The 21,973-nt window shown below is 45.8% G+C and overlaps 1 protein-coding gene across 2 annotated transcripts in view; it reads left to right on the forward strand.

Annotated features, from left to right (window-relative positions):
• The first annotated feature begins 270 nt into the window (after positions 1 to 270).
• skila (SKI-like proto-oncogene a) overlaps positions 271 to 21,973 on the forward strand; it is a 33,441-nt gene continuing 11,738 nt past the window's right edge. Inside the window, exons 1-2 of one of the 2 annotated variants that reach the window (XM_085388312.1) lie at positions 271 to 428; positions 2,719 to 3,992. In XM_085388312.1, coding sequence (XP_085244438.1) covers positions 2,862 to 3,992 — 1,131 coding nt within the window. In that variant the 5' untranslated portion in view covers positions 271 to 428; positions 2,719 to 2,861. Of the gene's footprint in view, positions 429 to 2,711; positions 3,993 to 21,973 lie in introns of both variants that reach the window. The other variant, XM_085388310.1, reaches the window with a different exon arrangement.

Here is a 21,973-nt window from a genome sequence, read left to right on the forward strand (position 1 = left end):
TAGATTTGCCCCCTCCCCCCGCCGGCTCTTACGCCCCCCTTTTAAAAAGCTGGGGCCGCCTCTGCAGCGTTACCTGCTCCTGAAGGAAACAATTTGTTTCCTTCAGAAACTATGCGGGGGTGTCTCTCGCCTGTCTCTCCTCCTGTCTGTCGGCTCGCGTGTCTGTCTGTCTCACACAGTCAAACAAACCTCACAGACTGTGTGAGACAGACAGACACGCGAGCCGACAGACAGGAGGAGAGACAGGCGAGAGACACCCCCGCATAGTTTCCGTCAGCCGGGTGACGTCTCCGCCTCTCGGCCGTGTGCAGCGTGACGTTACGGCGCTGTAGTGGAGCCTCTAGCTGCATCTTGTTGACGCTCCGCCAGGCTTTTCCAGTACTGAGAGGACCCCGGGAGAGTGAGGACGGCCGATACACAGCGTCCAGGCAAGTGCTCGCCGTTTCAAAGGACGGAGCCGGTTAAATGGGCCCGTTAAGGAGGGACGGGAGGTTGGTTTGTTAGTAGCGAATCCGAGCCGGTGATTAACGATTATGGTTGAATTCCTGCGTTTGGCCGACAGTGAGTAGCGGAGTGAAGGGGAGCGAAGCTAATCTGCTTTAGCCTGCCGTATCGGTGTCTATCTGGGGTTAGCCAGTCGTGATGTTAACGCTTTCCGTGCTCTCGGTAAGCCTGCTTTATTAGTCTCTGCGCGGGGTTAGCCTGCCTTAATATGGTGGCTGTTTATCCCCCCAACGGTCGCGGTCAATGCTTACAATGTATATGAGCGCTGAAGTCGGTTCTGCCTGCTTTACTCTGGTTGTTATTGCTGCTGGGGGAGGGAACTGGGCAAAAGTGAGCCCGTCTGTACTCACGGGAGCTGGGTTAGCCTGTTTCACAGCCCTCTGAGCTGTTCAGACTGCTATACGAGCGGCTGTATCGGAGCAAGGCTGACTGGGGTGGTCGGGCTAGCTAGCGCTATGATGATTTAGTGTTAAAGGACCCGAGAGCTGCTTCTCAGCGGGTTTCCAGTCAAATGCGCACATTTTTTACACTCAGAACATATTCTTATTTTAAATAATCTAGCACTCATATATTTAATATTAAACACCTATTGCAAGTGTTTTGACCCTTAGTGACAAGTGTTCTACCTGTGTTTGGGGGGGATTGGAGAGGGGAGATTGCCACGGGTTTAAACCTCACCGTGCCCTCACCAAAATCGGCGTGTGCGCATAAATGCCCAACCGCGGTGCCTTCACCACACCACAGCAGACTGTATCGCAGACAGTGAATGTCATTATCAGCACTGTCTGCATACCAGTGCCGAGCCAGCAGAGGAGGCGAGGTAGAGGCTGCAGACTGGAGTTGGAGGAGGAGGGGGATAGTTGGCGTTATACGCGGTGTCCTTGCACCAAAAAAAAAGGGTACTAAGAAGTAGTGCGGGTGACGTGAATAAGTCCAGCTCGGGCGAGAGGCTGCGCGAGAAAAGACGGTTTGTGTCTTGGGGGAAGCAAACCGAGATAGATTTGTTTAAAAAAACACGAGAAAAATCGGGGCAAACGCTCCTTTATGTCAGCCACTGATTTGAATTTTGCCGTGTTTATGGCTGTTTTTGCCAATCGGCCCACGGTGGTATTTGCCATTATTACGCCCACAAACATCCACCCGTTTCAGAGGTTTTGCACCGCGACAGCTTTTTTTCTTCTTCTCGTCAGTCGGTGGAAAAAAAGAGAAAACGTCGGGATGCTAAAATTTGCAGAAGCATGCAAAACCATGTCTTGTGGTTAATTAACCGAGTCTGCCTGTTTACCTTTTTGACAAGCCAAAAATTCCGTTTGGCGTGTGTGTGCGTGCGTGCGTGTGTGTGTGTCTCTCTCTATGCGTGTATATATAGAGAAAGAGCATTTCGTTACCACACCAGAAAGCGTATCATCAGAGCCGAAGTGCATGGAATCTGCTGTCTCTTGCTGTCATATTGCAGCACCATAATGCAGCCATTACCAACTACAAGGCGTTTTAAATTCGGTAAAGCCGCTCGGTGTTTACCTTATTAGTAAAATCCGAGAGTTAAAAACAAAAAAGGCAGACGGAGGGAGAGAGAGATTGGGGGGACATCGGTTTCCACAGTGCTGAATGTCAAGCTGTGAGAGGATTGAGGGAAGGGAATGACTGCTGTTAACGCTTTTATCAGTTGTTTTTCACGGAGTTGATGGGGTCAGCGTGGGGTAAGCACACCTACGGGAGCGTACAATGTGGCTGGGAAGGGCACTTTCATTTGCAAAGTGAAATGTTTTTGAGCATTGTGGATCAGCCGCTCATTAACAATGTAATGACGGGGGAGAGGGGGGTAAAGGTAGGGTGTTGGTGGTTGTGGTGGTGGAGAAGGATTTCTGTTTGTCTTGTGTGGTCAACTGGTTTGGCTTGTTAAAATTCTCACTCAGCGCTGAGAAGTTTTCTCGTTTGAACCTTTGGTGGATGCAAATTTCTTCCTCTGGGGTTCAATTACAAGAGCCAAGAAGAAAACCCCCGTGTTTGTGTGAAGTATGGTAATGGCCATTTGGTATAGCGGGCCAAGCTGACAGCCGATGACTTGTTCAACAACCCCGCAGGGACACCATTAAACCTTTAATGCTCCAGATATTTTTTCAGTTTGTTCATCTGTCTACAGGAAAGGTAGAAAAGACTGTGATTAATTTTTTATTTCTATTTTTTCCTTGTGTTTTCATGCTCAGGGAACAGATCAGACGATAGAAATCTTCAGTAACGATCATGCATGTGTCTCATCGCCAGAAGATTTGAGAAGAGTTAAGGAGGAAAAGAGATCCAGAGGAATACGAGAACTTGGTCAGCTCGCAGAAACGACAATAACCCTGTGCTTAGATATGGCCAGCACCCAGACCAGCCTGAAAACCCCTTTCAAAGACTTGACCTCATTCAAGGGCAACATGAAACGGCTGTACAGAGAGCGGCTGGAAGACGCGCCCATCAAGAAGCGCGTGATGGCGGAGATCAACCTGAAGCGTCGCAGCTTGGACTCCCTGCCCTCCCTCCCCAAAACTCCCAAGGTGAAGAGGGAGCAGACTGAGGACCCACGCCCTGACTGTGACATGGACATGGAAGGCCGGGCTGAACTGCACATTATGGGCTCTACTAAAGCCCTGGACCTGAGCCCTGGGCTTAAACACACACTGGCCCAGTTCACCCTCAGCAGTCAGAGCTCCCTCGGGGGCCCGGCTGCCTTCTCTGCGCGTACGGGCCATGAGCATTCCCAGGCCGGCATGCCCCCCCTGCCCTCCCCTCCTGTTTTGGGAGGGGGCCCTTTGCTGGTTCCTTGCGACAGCTCTACTGAACTCACCCACTCTCTGCTGGAGGGAGAGTCCATCTCCTGCTTCGTTGTTGGGGGCGAGAAGCGGCTCTGCCTGCCCCAGGTGCTCAACTCCGTGCTCCGCGACTTCTCACTGCAGCAGATCAACACCGTGTGCGACGAGCTGTACGTCTACTGCTCTCGCTGTGACGCCGAGCAGCTGCACATCCTAAAGGTGCTGGGCATTCTGCCGTTCAACGCGCCTTCCTGTGGCCTCATTACACTGACGGATGCACAGCGGCTCTGCAACGCTCTGCTGCGTCCTGGTGCAGCCCTGCCTGCTGACCCCAGCGGTAAGCTGTCAGCCCAGGGCCTCCTGAAGGAGAGTGAAGCCAGCTTCCAGGTGGAGCACCAGTGTCTGGGGAAGTGCCAGGGTCTCTTTGTGCCCCAGTTCTACACCCAGCCCGAGGTGCCCTGCATCCAGTGTGTGGAGTGCCAGTTGCTCTTTTCACCGCAGAAGTTTGTCATGCATTCGCACAAGTCACCTGATAAGAGGACCTGCCACTGGGGCTTTGACTCAGCCAAGTGGCCCTGCTACCTGCAGCTTGCCAGAAAGTACCAGGGGACCCCGGAGGAGCCCAGACTCAAGCAGCTGCTGGACGAAGTCAAAGAGAAGTTCCACTATCAGCTCAAGAGGTCGCTAGACAAAGTAAGTGCACCTGTTTAGTGATACCCGTGTAAGCTGAGTGTGTCTTTGCTTGCTATAAATCCTCATTCATCACCATTCTGCTGTTTGACCGGTGAAAGCTTTTCTCTTGAATTAAAGTCTCCATATTTGTTTGTCTAGCTGACACGTCCTCTGTCCTGCCCTCTTCCAGACTTGTGTTTTGTGTGTTGGGCTCATTTGAATAAAATGGCTGGTGTTTTCTTAAACCAGTGTTGACCTAGTGTGTGTGTGTCTGAGGCCTGGGACAGGTGGTGACATCTGCCTGGGCAGGTCTGATCAGACGAAGTTAGGCCAGCTGGCCACAGCTGAAGGGGAAGTGCATCATTTGTCCTCCGGGTCACCTGGAGGTCGGTGGGAATGTCACTGAACAAAAGGCCAATATGCGAGGCTCAGGAAGCAACCCTGAAACTCTGGTACTGGAGTTATCTGTCAGCACCAAGGTTATTATAGCCAACAAAGACTTTTAAAGGGAAAAGAAAGAAAACTAAGTGACACAATATTGCACTTACAACTAACTGTAGAGGAAATGTTTAGTTTGAATTATTGTTTAGTCAAATTTGGTATCGGAACCTACCTGTATGAGGGTACATGTCTATGGGACCGAGTCAGCTGCCTTCAAAAAGTGCTTTATTCATATTGTAATATCTAATCTGTACTTCTGAGAGAGATGCCCATGGCAAAAGCCCTCCATTTTTATAAACCTAACTAGTAAAATGAATAAAATCTAAACTGAAACCTAACATTTTCAACTATTAAAAACTAAACTGAAACAGGGAAGCCCACACTGGAAACTAACTGTAGCTAAACAGAGTTAAAAAGGAAATAAGCTGGTCCCTTTTTTACTGACTAATAACTGGCCAGTTTACCCAGGTTTACTTCATCTCCATTCTTTCAGCACAGTCTGAGATAATGGCTGATGGAAAGGAAATCTCGTGCCGTTCACAGCTTAGGAGCTTTTTGGCTGGTTTAAAAAAATGAATGTTGGAACAGTCTACACGTACTGAAAGCCACACTTTCAGTAGTGGAACATCAACCGATGTTAAGCAGGGCTGTGCAGTTAATTGAAGCTTAGTTTCCGTTATAGTTTTGACTGGCAACATTTATTAAAAGAAATTTATCTTATTTTAACTTTCAGCAGACCACTTAGCTTTATTTAGTCACTCCCAGCACTTTGGAATGGGTTTATATTTGATTTGATTGTGATTTTTTTTTTTTTTTTTTTTTTTTTTTTTTTTTTTACTGCTCCTATGTATTTTTTTTGTTTTTTTTAAGTTGCTGTGTAGAAAAAAAAAATCATGCCAGTGCAATATAGAAGCCACAAGGACAGCGATCCTATTGAAAGGTCAGTGTTTAGAAGAGGAGGAGGGGGAGAAACTCCAGCTCGTTTCACTGCTATTAACTGGTTTATGTCGTCTCATGACCTCTCTGTGACCACAGCGGACTACCCCGGTTTGCACTGTATTCTGGGTGAATGGCTGGTTAGCTCACACGCAAATCTATATGCATGTTTTTGGTGAAGTTAGCTGTCATTGTCAGGATTTATATGTCACTACTTGGCAGCTGGTTGCATGCAAGACTGAGCAGAGTTTGTGCAGAGTGTGAGGTTTGTACGGCTCAAGACACACAACTTATGTGTGCGAGACAGAGGAATTATTTGCCTTTTGCGAATGCATCGGAAATAGCATCTACCGTCTCGCCCAGCGTCCTGACCACATTCCTGTCTCGCTTCTTCCCAGCCGGTATGCATGTTGGAAGCCACAGACGTTCTTTCTGAAAGCCAGAGACATTTTTGTAGCTCAGAGGGAAACTAGCGCACAAACTACTGCACCATGTACCTAATGTCGAGGGGGCTGATGAGTCCCGCAGTATCAGTGGTGTGTGTGTTTATGTGTGAGACACATTGCCCCTGTGTGTGTGTGTGTGTGTAGGCCAGTATGACACATCTTTGTTTCTCTGTCTCACACACTCACACATTGCCAGGCCCTCTGGAGCATGTGTCTCACCACAGTTTCAGGTGCTGTCTCCTCTGTGAGGTGGTGATTTTTTTTTTATTAATTTTTTTCTCAGTCAAAGTTTTTTTTTTTTTTTTTTTTTTCTCTCTCATTTTCTTCTTCTAGTTAAAACCCCACAAACACCAGAACATGGTGTTTGTGGGGTTTTGGTTTCAGTGGAAATGGTTTTTGCAGGGTTAACAGCAGTGGTGAAATTTTATGTAACAGTTATGCTGGTGTTGACAGAGACAGACAAAGTCACAAATGGCTAAAATTCCTGGAAAGATGTTTGCATGAGAGTGTCCAGGAAGCAGGTGACTTGATAGAGGATGCCAGTATAAGCTTCACACCACTCCCTCCTGAACAGATTTACGAGTGTGTGAAAGGTTAGTGACCGGAGGAACACGATGACCTCGTACTGAAGTCAGGACACAGGGGCTCTCCCTTCACATTCAGCCACTCTCTGTTTGTGTATTCCTGTAATGAAAGTGTGCGTTAACTGAACAGGAAGCGAAATAGACGGACGTGTCTCTCACCCTGAACATCCTCCAGACTCTCTGTGTCCAGCCGCCTCCACCGCACTGGCTGCGTGACTCATAGTTTCCACATCCCAGTTGGTGGACGGCCAGGCAGGCAAGCTCATAGTTGAGTCTTCTTTTTAGAAAGATGGCTCGCCTTCGTGCGTGTTGGTCTAACCCCAAATGTATACTGTTACCCAATGTCCCTTATTTACACACAGTGTCAATGTGCACATTTACAAGCAGTTTTAACAGAGATTTCTGGGACCTCATAGAAAACAAGAGGGGAGCTTTCTGGAATCCCCCCCCAGTCCCCCCCAGTCCCAAATCCTGCTCGGACTGTTTGGCTTAAAAAGGTGCAGTTAAAAACTCCAGGACCTGCGCTCCATAAAGGCGCTTTGTGCCTGGAGGCAGTGCTAGCCTGTCTACTGATCCCTGCTGTGTAAACAGTTTACTAGACACAACCAACGCACACAGCAACAAGCTGAAACCTTATCACCGGAGTCACTTTAGTATTCGACAGACAATGATTTCATTTTGACCTCAGGGTTTGTTACAGACGCTCATTCTTTAGACTGAAAATGGTTCCTCATATTTTTAAAGCCATTTTCAAATGTATTGTGTAAATAAGCTCATGCTACTAAAAAATTTTTTTACACTATAAGCGAGAGAGGAAAGAGCAGAAGCAATCTGATTTGATATTTTGGGCTTGTCTCCTAACGCTAATGAGCAGCCCCAACATGGTGGGTGTAGCAGTTTGCTGCTTTTCCTTTTTTTTTGCCCCAGCCTTGTTTGTAGCGTTGTGCTGGCCCCGAGTCAGAAGTGTCAGACGGAGAGAACAGCCTTCCTCTGTCTGTCTCCCTGGCCGGGTTGACACAGTGGCTGCGGCACAGACGGCAGACAGCTGCATCTTTCTGGCTTCCTCTATTTGCTATTTGGAAACCAGTGACTTCATTACCGCAGACCGGTGCAGCTGCACTCTCTGGCTGTCTCCTGGGCTGTTTGTCTGTCTGCTTGTCAGTCTTTCTCTTGGGCGGTGTCTAATTGGATTTTGGCGAGCATGCTAATCGTTCGCTGCGCCTGCCTTCTTCATCTACCTCCCCTCGACATTCAAACTGCCTGCCTTCTCTTGGATTCCTGCCCTCAGACCCGCAGTCTGGTCTTCACGCTGCCACCCATTGCTCACCATTACCCCCTTTCTCCCAAATCAGACGTTCTCACATGTATCTGTAAACAGTCAATGCCCCCTCCCTGGCCCCAATTGGCGAACAGTAGCAAAGTAGGCAGCCAAATGACCCGATAAGTCAATCATTACATAAGCAATAAGACCACTTGTGCGCTTCTGCGAGGTGGATGGGGAAGAAAGGCCAGCGCCTATTGATCGGGTCTCCTTGATGGATATGGCGAGTTGCCGGGTGACACGAACACTGAATAGAGTGGGGGTGGGTGGCAGGGGAGGGTGCATCAAGAGGAGGAGGAGGAAGAAGGAAACAAGAAGAGTGAAAGGAGCAGACTTTTTTTTTTTTTTTTTTTTACACAGAGGGCACAGCCAGTGTTACATAAGTTCCTGTCTGTGTTCAGACATGCGAATCAGTGTCCCAAGTTCACTTCTCTACTGCTTCTGCTGTCGCATGCATTCATTTGAAGCAGCATCGGGCAACACGGTATCTTTGACCGCCTGAGGGCAAGAAACTTGAGCAAATAAGAGAAGTAAAGGCTATGAAAGGATGTGAGGTTAGAGCCAGGACACGTTGCCCTGAATATGGTTTACTCAAAACTGCTCCACTTTTTAGTTATTTATTTATTTGGGGTGGGGGGTTTGGCCTCTGACCTCAAATTTCCTTTCTTCCAACGTGAAATTAACCTCAACCTCAAATGTTGCTTGTAACAGCCCTCTTTATTGGCCAATCACATGCCTGCTAGCTTGTATTTCCCCAGCTAACAAGAAGGACACACATACACATATTTCTGTCTGTTTGTGCATTTTCCTTAGAACAATTGTCCCCTTATACTGAATACACGGCCGCTTTTTGGACGCTGGCCCACACTAACCTACAGTCTATTAGGCCTGTATGTAGTTTGGTGTGGGAGACAGTCTGTGTATAACGAGCCATGCCTTGGCCCATGTTTGCAGCCTGTTGTAAAAGGCCTAAAAGGGGCCTCTCAAGGTAGGAGGGGCTTAGCTGAGGGGCCTCTGGTATGTCATCGTCAGGTCAGTGCCAGTATCATAGCTCTATAACAGAGTTGCAGCTCGCTGGAGGAGTGCCCAAACCATTACTTCCTAGTCTTTGTCTGAAATAGATAAGAATCATCCTTTAAAGCTTTAGGTTTCACATGACCACAGGCCTCTGCCACAGTTCATCAGCCTGTGCCGTTCACCACAGCCCCACATTTAGAAATGTACCATCACTGGGCTGGAACAGCTGCTGCTCTTTATTTTGGATAATAAAGTAAAAATAAGAGGAAACTGTGCTGCTCCGGGCCTGACGTGAGCCTGCCGCAGCAGTGGGCAGCACAGACAGGTCTGTCCAGATACAGCGGAGCCTCTGCCACGTCTGCCAGCACTCACACAGACTAAACACATTTGCCAAGCCCCTCCCCGCTAAACGTCCTGCGGGCTTTTAAAAGAAGCCTCGACGGATGGCCTATTTGCATGTTCACTGCGCTCTTGCTCGCTCCCCCTCAGGGCGCCAGACCAGTTTGCTGCTTCTGAGGAAAACGAGATTGAGAACAAAGTGAGAATAGTGGGGCTGCGAGTTCAAACAAGATGCAAGCAGAGAGAGGTTTCTGGATCAAAACACGCCTGACTCGTTTGCTTAGTTGGCTTTAGAAGAAAACAGAATAATGAGGAGTTTTGGTATTAATTAATCGATCAGTTGACGAGAAGATTAACTGTCCACTGTCAGGTCTTCCTGAAAGACAGCCGGACAGGTTGTGCGTGTTGTGAGCTGCTACGCTGGTGGGTATACTGTAAAGGGGCTGTGTGTGTGTTGTGTGCAAGTAGAGAGAACGCGTTTGCATTTGAAAGACTCCTCTGTGCGGCCTCCCGGTGGGAACGGTGATTAATGAAGATATAAATGGAGAACCCCGGAGACGCCGCTTTCCATAGGAGCACCATGTACACATCAGACAGTACACGTAGACGCCCGGCATATGGGCAGTGTTATAGTTTCTCCTACAGCCCCAATCTCCGAGACAAGCAGATAAACAACGGATATCAAAGGCGTGTCGTTGAATCCCAATGGGCTGCCAACCGCAATCCTGGCCAAAACGCATATCAGTCATGCGTACTGCAGTTCTGTGAAAAGCAGGGGGAAATACTGACTAATAAATCCCCATTTATTTCCCTGATGGGTAACGACTTGTTTTTTTCCACACAAGTGTGTTCCTGCCTGTTTGATTTTCTCTCCATTTGCCTCTATCAAACTGAACCTAGTTGCGATGCCTTGTTGTGACCTTAAGCTTGGAGTCTCAAATTGAAGCACAGTGAACCGCTTGCTCTAGAAGTCTTTCAGTCTGTATACCCTGTAGGGCTGCCACGATTAGTCGACTAGTCACGATTACGTCGACTATCAAAATCGTCGACGACTGATTTAATAGTCGACGCGTCGTTTGAAGCTTTGTAAGATCACAAAAGACGCAGGAATGAGTAGTAGGATTTAAGAGTGTAATAACGGACTGAAACAGAAGATGGCAGCACTGCATGTACAAGGATGTCAGCTGCCGTTAAACCCCGAAGAAGAAGTAGCTCTGTCCCAGAATTCATAGCGCAGCCCAGCTCAGTTTCCAACAATGGCGGCAGCTACTTAGTTTTACTATTACTCTTGTTATTCTTTATGGGTCACAAAATAAACATTTAACATATTTTCAGGCGAGAATGTAGCTGTGTAAACCTCAAATATCTGCTCAGTTTATCAGGACACCGCATATTTTCAAAAGCGCTCCGACGTTTTCGGAGACGTCTGTTACCCACTAGCTCGTTAGCGAGCCGGGGGCTAGGTCACTAGCGCCGTGAGAACACCGGACTCCCGGCAAATCGTTTTCAAACCCACCGCCGTCTTTCGCTACTCAGGTTAAACATGATATATAAGTCACTTAGATAACTTAAAAATGTTATTGTTTGGCTTTTTTTGTATTTTATTTGTTCCTGAGTAAATCGGTTTGGCTGAGATTAAAGTTATAGTTTTTACACAGCTGAATAAAGTCAAGCAGACAGCTGATTATCAGAAGTGTGAGATGCTCGAGAATATACTCCGGTGTCCTGTTATATTTTAGATAGCAAGGAGTTTATTAAACTTCACTGAAACAATCTGCAAATTTCATTCAAATTTAATAAACTATCATCTTGTCTTTCTTTATTTTTAGTTAGCACAGACCTTAAACACTTAAAGCTGTAAGCTAATGATAGTTATATAAGAGCAGATGCTGCTGGTGCAATAAGCTGTACGTTTTATGTCCAATGGATGATGATCTGATTAGTCGACTAATTGCAAAAATAATCGGTGACTAGTCGACTATCAAAATAATCGTTTGTGGCAGCCCTAATACCCTGTAAATCCTCCTCTCTCCAGGAGCCTGGGTGATGTTGCTCCGGGCAAATCTGTGAAGTTAACAACTGGGAAATGGACTGCATTAATAAGGATGGGGAAAAGGGACATTCTAAGCTTTGCCCAGTCTCCTCTCTTCCCATTTTCTCTTGATGTGTTTATCTCTCCGCTATTCCCACCTGCAGTGACGACACTCATGGGACTCATCCATCTCTGGGATGTTTCTTAAGCCACTAGATATGCAAACATACAGTCTTCTTTATACCATATCCTCCTGGGGTCCAAACCAGCTCATCTAGATACTGTAAATGGAGGACTCCTGGATCTGGATTTCCCTCTGGATCTCCAACAGCACCACTGCAACTGTTCACAACCTAAACTAAGTAGCAGACAGTCCTTGAGGTTGTTGACCTCCAGATGCAATTAATTACTTAACAGCATCCATAAAAGGTATAGTATGGGTTTTTATTTGAGTATACTTAAGCTATGGGAGCATAATTAAGGGTTGCATGGGTTGGGGCTTTGGAGTGCACTTCAGCATCCTTGCACGCAAGCTAAGAGAAAAGTCTCTCCATCGCCACCGAGCAATAAAGTGGCGTGTCTACAAGGTTTGACACTTATTCTTTGCGTGTCCAGCTCTTCTTTTGGGCTTTCATGTAAAAAAACAAAAAAAAAACAACAACTTTGTTATTAAAGGAGGCTCAACCTTCATGGAGACTTATTGCCCTTGACTTTATCTTCTGACGAGTTCCTTGTGGTTTACAGTCTGGCTACAGTTTAACCAATTCCTGTGACAAGTGCACTTTGTTATGCCAGAAATTTTCTCTGTCATCACTATCAAAATGTGCTGGCTGAAACGCATCCTGATTCCAGATGAGTCCGAAAGCAGAGCAGTTCTTCGTAAGAGTGACTCACGCTGAGTGAAGATTTCTAGCCTTCACAGTGTACCGATGGCAAATCTTTTGGCAAGGTCGCCTTTTTCTGTCAGCTGCTCTGGCAGACATCCAATCTGCCTCATTTTCTATTCTGTAAAGCAGCAGAGGAGCGAAGGCTGACTCTGAAATTTCAAACCCCAAAACTCTCAAAGTTTGTGCCATCGGAGCTGGATGACAGAAGCCTCGACACAGGCTTTGAATGTGTTTGCGTGATATCTTTTATTAGAGCGATGAAAGCACAGGCTAGTGTTTGGATGACACAGTGCGGAGTCTGTGATTTAAAGGAAGTCAAAGGGTCATACTCAGTCAGAGAAGCAGCCAGACTCTCACACACAAACCCAACCAGAAACCAGCCACTTCCTCCCCCTCACCACGCCAACCCTATCCTGCAGCGTGAGTCACGGCGCTCCATCCGTGCTGCGGTCTGCTCTCCACTCATCAGCGTCACTGTGGAGCCAGGACAAAGATTTATCACCGCCCTGGTCTCTCACTCAGTCTGTTTGATCTACACCCAGGTGTGTTCACTTAGAGCTCTGACTCAACCGTAATGAGATTTGCCAATCCCAACTGTGCTTTTCTTGGACTGCTGTCAGACCTTGCATCAGACATTGAATGTGTCTTGTGTGTTAATGAAGGAAGTCTGGCGATCGAGTTCACCTATCATAGGCTCTGGTACATGAAGCTTGGTGCAGACAGGGTGGAAATTAACAGCAGCCTTTGGCCAAATGTCGGGAGGATTTCTATGTGCAGGTTTCATCTTTTCAGTGAACCACGTTCAGGAAGAACATTTAAATTTTGCAAAGGTCTTCGGAAGGTTATTTTGAAAGCCAGAGCTTGTGAGGAAAAATGGAGGAAGAGTGACGGGAGCTGATGGATTTGCATTATGGGAGCTGTGTTTGTATGAAGGGGAGAGGGAGAGATGGAGAGGGTGTCGAGCCTGAGGGGCCCAAACAGCAAAGCCAAGCTGCCCATGCAGAGAGGGAGCAGTGGAGCAGCTTCAAACAAGCTCCTGCATGTAATATGGATGAGACCGGAGCTCCCTGCAGAACAGTCAGAGGACCTAGGGCCAGTTTGGATTTAACTGTCTGCTTTTCCATGTGTCTGTGATAGATTTTACCCTGCGGGTCGTTTTGGCCAGGTGGAGCTTTCTGTTTGTAGCGACTGGGATAGCCTCCTTACTCCATGTCTCTCCACCCCCCTATCCTTCCCTCCTCCTTCCCACCCGCCTTCCTCTGGCCTTGTTGCAGACAACGATGGCCAGCGAAGCACTGACATTTACTGCAGTATTCCATGTTACAACTGAGCAAGAAGTAAACAAACCGCAGATCGATACGTACGCATACGAGGTTTTAGTCAGGGGCGACTCCTGCAGTAAAACCTTTAAACCTCTCATTTAAACACCTACTTCACTGTGAGGCACTTGCCTTTGCTTCCCTCTTAAAAGGGCAAGTGTATTTGTTTCTATTTTTCACCAGACTTTTCTTCAAATGACAATTTGGGATAAATTAATGCAGGATTGTTTCCTATTTAGCTACCGAACGGCTGTTCGAAGCAGTCTTCAGCATGCATTAGGAGGCCTTTCAGTGGGTGCTGTGTAATTCATTGCAAAGAAACAGGGTCGGGCAGTGTCTCCATTTTGTTTTTTTGTCTCTCTCTGTCTCTCTCTCTCTGTAGTGATAGCAGTGCAATGCTGGCTTACTGACAGCCTCTCTCAGCTTTCAGTCTGCTTAGCAACGCTCGTCCTCTCTGCAGCTCTCTCACTCCCCTCTATCTCCAAGCACTCCCGAGTTGTTTCATCCAATATGAATAGTAAGCCAAGTTCCCTTATATAGAAAACCAGGCAGCTGATTTGTGTTTTTTGATGGCAACAGCAGAGTGTGTGCATCTTTGTCCCTAATTTCAGATTTGAACTAGTAACCTACCTCTGCACAGCATCCTATGGTGGCACGTTTCTCTAGAGTTTCTCTTTTGGTTTTTAAAGATGTTAAATCTCTGTCACACACACACACACACACACACACACACACACACACACACACACACACACACACACACACACACACACACACACACACACACACACACACAGGCCCAAGTAAAGCTCACGTGATGAGTACAGTCATCCACAGAGACGACAAGGGCCCACTGGCCTCATTCTCAGTCGCTGCGTCCTCCTGGGAGAACGAAGTGTGTCTGCTCGAGTCTGCGTGCACATCGGTGCGCGACAGTTTGCTCGCAGAAACGACGTCATCCTCCTACCCTTTGCTGTTTGAAGGAGCCGCTGTTTGATCAGATGTCTGCTCACTCGCGTGCGCATATGTCTGCGGCTCCTGGCTTGGTTGACTCACTTAGGTGAGCCCCCAACAGCTTTCATAATTAACGTACTGGGGTGGGGGTGGGTGTGGGCCCTGGAGAGGAAACGTGTCGCACTGAGCTGCTGTGCTAGTGATGGTGAGCTCACGTGCGTTCAGTTTGCCCTCTGTGTTTGAGTCGGGTGAAGATTAGAAAAAATAAAAAAATCACACCCTCATTTCCAGGATGAATGTTACTAGACACGTTCACTACAGGCCTATAATGCATCACGTTAATCTAATGACTTACCTTGAGTAGATGGGAGTCAGAACCATCACACTCGCATAATATTGCTCTGAACGTGACATGAACCTGGTTGGAGTTTTGTTTTTAATGTTTTTCTGTCTCTCTGCAGCAGGGAGAGCAACTAAATTACATTTCAGATATCATAGATCTTCCTCCGAATGCTACAGCCAGTCTCTCTTTTACAAGGCTGAATCATATTTCCTTTCTAAAACAGCTGTGTGATTATGGCTAAAATTGTATTATTTAGCAACACACACTGTCTGTTCATCACTATTAATCACTGCAGTGCAGGCTGATGATTTCAAGTGACATAATGCAGTTGTACTTCTTGCCACTGATGCAATGTCTGTGGATAACAACCACACAATGCCTTTGAGTGTGTTTCATCATTTCTTCTGGGGATGCTAAGATTATATATGGCATACCGTGCCAGATTTCAAAGGGATTTCTTATATGTACTGCACCTTTTTCAAAGGTGAGAATTTGAAACCCAGCAAACATTTTTGTAGGTGTTTGACCTACGAGCCGTTTCCTTTTTTTTTTTCATATATATACTGTTAAAAGTACTAGATTCTCAATAAACATGACTAAATGTTCAATTTATGAACTTTGTGCATGTAATCCCTGTGAGCCAAATGCTCAGCCTTTAAACTTTAAACTGCTTTAAATGCTCAACTGCTCAAACCTTCTGTTTGCTGGGAGCAGCCAATCAGAAGAAAGCTGGTTTAAAGCTAGCGAAAAAGGAGCTAAAAAAATAGACACTTGAACTGATGTGTTTTACCAACACACAGTATAAGACTGACTCATTCAAAGCTACTCTAGTGGAGTCCAAGAATAAGACTAGAGCTGAAAATGAGCAAAATAGAGCTGTCCTTTTTGCCCAAAACGTTGAGATATCACTTGTAAAAGGAAAGGTAGATATCTACAGGTTTATCTGTTTCTCAGGGTATTTTTTGATTATGGATTGGTCGATTAAACTATTTCAGGTCGTTTGGGGCTATACAATTACAGAAAAATCCAGTTTTCTGTCAGCTATCACCCTCCCATTTTGACCCAGGAAAACTGGTTTTATCCACAGAGTCAGTGGCAAATTAATCATTTTCACCAGAAGTATATTTTTCACCCTCTACAATAATATATACAGTGTCATAGGGGCTGTATGTATGTGAGGTGTGGGGGTGGGGATTACCTTAGTCTGTGCAGCCTACATAGTGTATTCCAGTCAGACAATTTGTCCATTCATGAGGTAACATCATTACAACCCTCCACATACACTGCTTTGAACACACACTGGAAGCTGCCGCCTGGGAGTTGACGGTGAAACATGAGAAACGGAGAAAGGGGGGGAGGGAGATGAATAGAAAAATTGATCGAGAGAGCTTCAAGAGGCGCCTTTTTGAGAAAAATTGTAACATGTTTGTTTTTTTGTTTTTTTTTATGTGAAGAATCCCAGAGAAATAGTGTTGCCGCTCTCCAAATTAAACCCCCGTCTGCCGTAAAGCTACAGTCGGTGGACAGTAGATTGTGCGTTTATTAGTGGGGAGAGATGGCTTTTATAACTCGCTTCATTTTCTGCCATAGACTGCCCATTAACCGTTTCTCCACTGGGTCCCATTTGTTCTCGCAATCAAGGCTGCAGTGTGTGGATTGTAAAATGGCTGACTGGAACTGTAGCTGTTAGAGGAAGGAGTTCAGCATGTTGTCAGGGAGAGGAAAAGCTGTGTGTGTGTGTGTGTGTGTGTGTGTGTGTGTGTGTGTGTGTGTGTGTGTGTGTGTGTGTGTGTGTGTGTGTGTGTGTGTGTGTGTGTGTGTGTGTGTGTGTGTGTGTTTGACGTGCATGTGATGACTGTCTAGACAGAGTGCCTTTGTGGCGCAAAAATGTACTCAAGGCCCGAAGCCAAACACAAGTTGGGAATGAACCTGTGTGTGTGTGTCTGTCGAGCATGACTGGTCTGGCTTATCAGTGTGCTTGTCTGGCTTTAGTCTTACTCTTTGTGTTTGGAAAGGGGGAGGAACAGGTGTGTGCGTGTCTGGGGGAAGGCACAGACAGACAAGCAGTCACATGCTGTCGTTCTTTCTCCTCATTTGTCTCGGCTGCCCCCCTTTTTTTATTTCCTGTTTCCTTCTGTCACCTGTTTGTCTCAGCGTCCACCTGTCAGACCTGTCCTCATGCGTGCCCTGCTCTGTTTTCTTTCCCGCTTATCTGCCGTTGCAGTGCCAAAGTGAATGAAAAATTTAGTTGAGCAATCTCCCGAGTATCTCAAGTTAAAATGTAACTGATATTTGTCAGGAACCAAACAGCCAGACCTCGAAGTGATCTCATTTCACTATGGTGAGTTAATCACAGAGCCTCTACTAAAAGTGTATTCCTTTAATTGCCCCACTTTGCTGCCCGGTTCCCCTGTGGGCTGTTATTGATTTGGCTGCTGAAACAAAGTGTGGCTCCCAGTCCGTGGATAAATGGCTTACTGGATTAAGACCTCCATATAAAACCCTCCAGCGTCTGTGTCTATGTATGGGGGCCAGGTGGGACCACCAGAGCACCCAGTAAAACCCAAATCAAACCCAGAAGACCAGCGTACAGTTGTCTGATCTTAATTGCAGGCAAAAGGATAAGCGGCTAAACCACGGCGGAGGTCGACGGATATAAAAAATTGTGATTTGAGTGGGAGCTGCACAGAGAAAGTGGTGTTGCTGCAACCACAGATTATTTCTATATTTTCCCAAATGCACAGTATGTTGTTTGATCTATTAAAAACTATGGATGCACAATTATCAGCCAGAACCCCGTGGCCGATGGTTATCTCTCGTACAGCTGAACGATTTTAATATATGTCAGTTATTTGTTGTAAAGAACACATCTTTGTTTCCTTGGAACACAACAGGGAAATGAAGTGAATAAAAACACTCGACACTACTTTAAACATTGTGCATACCTACTTAAAGGATCAAAAACAGTGGAAAAGTCTGAGCCGTTTGGTGATTTTTGAGTTTACAGAGATAAATAAATGTGCCTTGTTTTTGCAGTTCAGCCAGGAAGTGTATATAAAACAATGTATCTCTTGCTCGATCTTTGACACAGTTGACGACTACAGCAGTACAGGATGTGGTCTAGAAACAGACAGGGTGTGACTGTCTCTCCGAGTGTGTCTGCGTACGTGTGTGTTCCTAGTCCTCTCTGACTGCCTAAAGAAACACGCACACACACAATTTTCACTTCCTCCTCTGAGAGGAAAAAGGAGAATAAGCTGCATCATTTTGTCGTCGTCCTCCTCCTGCTGCTGCTATCCGTTCAGCATCTCCATTCCTCTCCTGAATGCCAGGCACATGAATGATTGGAGGATGGGGACGCACTTACGTTCATGTCCCCTGAAATGGGTTGTGGTGTTCGTTGGGGTTTTCTTTCAGTTTTCATACCCAGCAACTGATGTCACGGTTTCAGCAGATGTGAAGAGAGTGGTTCCCAGCTGTGCGTGTGTGTGAGGGCACAGAAGGGTTTTTAAAAACACGCAAACACACTGCTGCTGTGGGATGAAAGGTCAGATCAAGGCTTGCCCACTCTTTATTATGGCCTAGATAAGATCAGGCGTGTCAAGACTTGCTGTTGTGTTTGTATGAGCTTTTTATATCCTGGGCAGGCTTTTAAAGTTTTAACACATCTGTAGTGTTTTCTCTGAACAAAGAGCAAAATATTTATAATGAAGGCAAAGAAGGGATTCAGTAATAAAATTGCAGCTAATGTTTATTTGCAATACAAGTAATTGTTCTTTCCTAGAAAATGGTGAGAAATATTACTCAAAATGATGTAATGCATCTTTTTTGTTTTTAAAGCTTTTCAGTAATACAGAAAGGGACAGTTTACTTTAACCTCCTAGGACCTGGCGTCCACATATGTGGACATCACATTTATTATTATTGTATTTAGACCAAAATACTCAATTTTGCTCTACAAGGGCCTGATATCCACTTACGAGGACATTATACTGCTACTGTTCTATCGAAATTTTAAATAAATATCCTCATATGTGGCTCTCATTTTTCTTAGAAACAAAAATTAGGTAAAACCAAAAAATCAGGTAATTCTTTGTCTTTACATTCATCAGGTCACAAAATATCAAAGAGAAATTAAAAATGCATGCCGTGGAAGAGTTCAGGTCTTAGGAGGTTAAAGGTGAAACGTTATGCTTTTCTTATTTTCTTCTCTGTATATGCTGTTACAATGCTGGATACCCATATTAAACATGGTCAGACTTTGAAATAATGAGGTCAGCGTATGTGCACATAATCCCTACGAGCCTAAAGCTCAGGCTTCAGACTGCTCTAAACACTCGGTTTCAGGTAGGATTTTCTACTTTTGGCTCTGTATATTGTCAAACAGTGGGTATATTTTATTCTGTTGTCGTCACGCATTCACATGGCTTTTGCTGTGAGCACACAAGCCCAAATAAACCTTCTGTTTGCGATGAGCAGCCAGTCAGGAGGAGTTAATACAGCTTATTTCAGTGAGAGGCTCGTGATAAGATAAACAGAGATTATTTTGATCTGCGAGTTTTGCAGACCTACTCCAGTAGAGTTTACGGAGCTGGAAATGAGCTGTAACTTCTTTTTACATAAGTTCCTGAAATGGTTTTCTGTCAGCTTATCGTGCAAGTTTGAGCTGAAGTAACCTGTGACTTTCCTGAGATTTGTTAACTAACAGAGACCGCAAGTGCCAGTTTGCTCCATCTTATGTGTATGTGTTTGTTAGAGGGGTAAGCCTGGTGTGTGTTTTATTATGCATGTATGGGGACCGGATGTGTATTTATAGCAAAGAGTAACTGCACGTGTGTGTTTATGTGCACTGAGACAGCAGTCATTTAGTGGGTCCACGTGACAGGAGTGGAGTGGCGCTTGACCTCGGGCTTGTTTGCTGTGTGTGTGTGTGTGTGTGTGTGTGTGTGTGTGTGTGTGTGTGTGTGTCAGTCTGCGTTGTTTCATATGTGGTTCATATAAATTACACCAAGAGTAGGAAAAAGAGACTCTGCTTGTTGTCTTGTCAGGATGAGCTGAAGGAGACTCACTTAAATGAAGTGCAGTCTTCAGGTATGAAGAAATTCACTGTCAACTTTTGTAGGTTGACAGCCTTCACCCCAGTCAGGCAGCAGCTCGTTGGCAACGTGGCGAGGTATGCAATCTACTTCATCTTGGTTCTAGCAAAAATGAACAAAAACCTCAACCAGCTGCAAAAATGCGCAGTTAGAGCATCTTTTCTTTTTTCCCTGCTCACAGGAGAATGCCATGCTCCCATTGAAATGCTCCTTTGCTGTGTGGGCTATCGCTTAAATACATTTGCTCTGCCAGACTGTGCATGCTAATGTACAGTCATGGGTGCCTGCGTAGTAAAGTGCCGCTTGTTACTGTTTGATTTACTGGCACTTTACAAAGACACACAGACACACATTAGAAAAACCACTTTCTACTCCATTAAAGCGTCTGCTGCAGAAATGTCACGTATGCTGAAAAAATGGGTCACTGTGAGTTCACATGGCTGCGGCTACATCCAGCTACACAGTGGTGGGACAAGCCAGCGTGAAGCTGCAGCAGCAGGCAGACTGCTGGTGATTAGGATCAACAGAGCAGAGTTCAGCCGAGTGAGTGTGTGGAATGCTAATCCACATTGTCATAAGGCGAGCTTCAGCCTGACAAAGGGTTGGAGACATAAGGGGGTTAGTTGTGTGTTTGTGTGTTGCAGAGGCACCCCAGATAAGAGAGGTACTTCGTTATTGCAGATTAGGACCCAGTAGCAGTTTGGTGTGTTTTTAATAAAGCAAGGTGGGGGTGGGAAGGTGAGGAAAATGGTAGTAGTGCCGAAATGTGCAAACGTTTGCACTGGCACATATTCATTAAGGAAGAGAGAGTGCAGAGCAGCAGGAATAATGAGCAGGGGTGTGTGCGTGCGTGTGTGCGTGAGTGGGTGGTGGGCGTTAAGCCGTCAGCTGCCAGGTATGCAGGAGTCACTGGGAGCGACAGGCAGCCATTAGTGTAGCGCACACACGTGCATGTTTGTTTGGTCTGTGTGTGGGTACAGAACATACAGAAGTAATGGCCCACCTGCAGCCTTGTTCTTTTACTGTGTTTTCTGGGTGTTTCTCACATTTATACTAAAACCCAGACCCTGGGAGTTTCCTTTTGAAGGGTGACTATGCCTGTAACCACCATTAGTCACACAGACTGTATATCAGTGATTGCCAAAGTGTGGCCTGCGGCCTCTCTGTGGGCACTAAAAGTACTGCAGGTAGACCTAGCGATTTGTATTAAATTAAATTTTTGAATTCACACCTTCTAAACTTTTGTGACTCGATCAAATGAAAGATTGAATCAAATTATAATCCTTTTGGTGTAATTCTTATGAGCTTTTATAGGATAACATTTATTGGGATACTTTTTCGACTGCGGTTTAATAAGTAGTTTAAAATTAGAAAACAAAGCAAAACTAATGAAGCAAAGCCATGGGTTTAAATTTTATTATTTATTTATTTATTTCCTGGTGATTTTCCTTTGGTGGAATTTCCAGACTTCTTTAGTTGGCGTCAGATATGAGGGGAAAACCCTGGACCTTAATCTGTTCTCTGTCCTTAACCATAAAACCTACAGTCTTGACCCTCAAACAGCCCCAAAATGAGCGTTGGCCAAAATGTCCTTGTTTACCAGTAATGTCCTCGCTCTCAAGGTCTAATTGGTCCTTGCAAATACAGACACACACACATGCACACACAGACAAAGGAGGGTGCAGACCTAGCCTTTAATGAGCTGTCAGTCGTCTTAGCAGCCAAACATCTGTCGTTGTAGAGATCAAGCAGATGAAAGACCTCTGTATGACCTGACGTTACTATCAGTTTGGCCCACGCGCTCCCTCTGTATGTGTTTGACACACACACACACACACACACACACACACACACACACACACACACACACACACACACACACACACACACACACACACACACACACACCATTCTTTACATTGGACAGACCCAGCTCACCGCCACACCACTGCAGTGGTTACATCGTGGTTTCTGTCAGTCCTCCTTCTCTCTGTCTCTTCCCTGTCACCCCTCTCTCTTTCTGAGCTGTTCACTCTGTCCCTTCCCCCTCCTCCACTCAGTGCTGCAGTGCTGGAAGGGGAAACGGGAAAAAACCAAAAACACACTAACCATAAACATTCACAAATGATCGAGGTCCCGTCTGTATACACACAGACTAACAACCACACCTGGCTCACACATACGGCTCCAGCCTTTTAACATTTGCATGAACATGCTCATTCATGCATGGCCTTGTAAATAAGGGACTATCCCCCCTACATACAGTTCAGAAAAACTCTCATGCAAA

Source organism: Rhamphochromis longiceps, linkage group LG18 (genome assembly GCF_057381845.1).
Source record: "Rhamphochromis longiceps isolate RC_006_pf linkage group LG18, R_longiceps_female_GT1.1, whole genome shotgun sequence".
In the NCBI taxonomy this organism is placed as follows: domain Eukaryota; kingdom Metazoa; phylum Chordata; class Actinopteri; order Cichliformes; family Cichlidae; genus Rhamphochromis; species Rhamphochromis longiceps.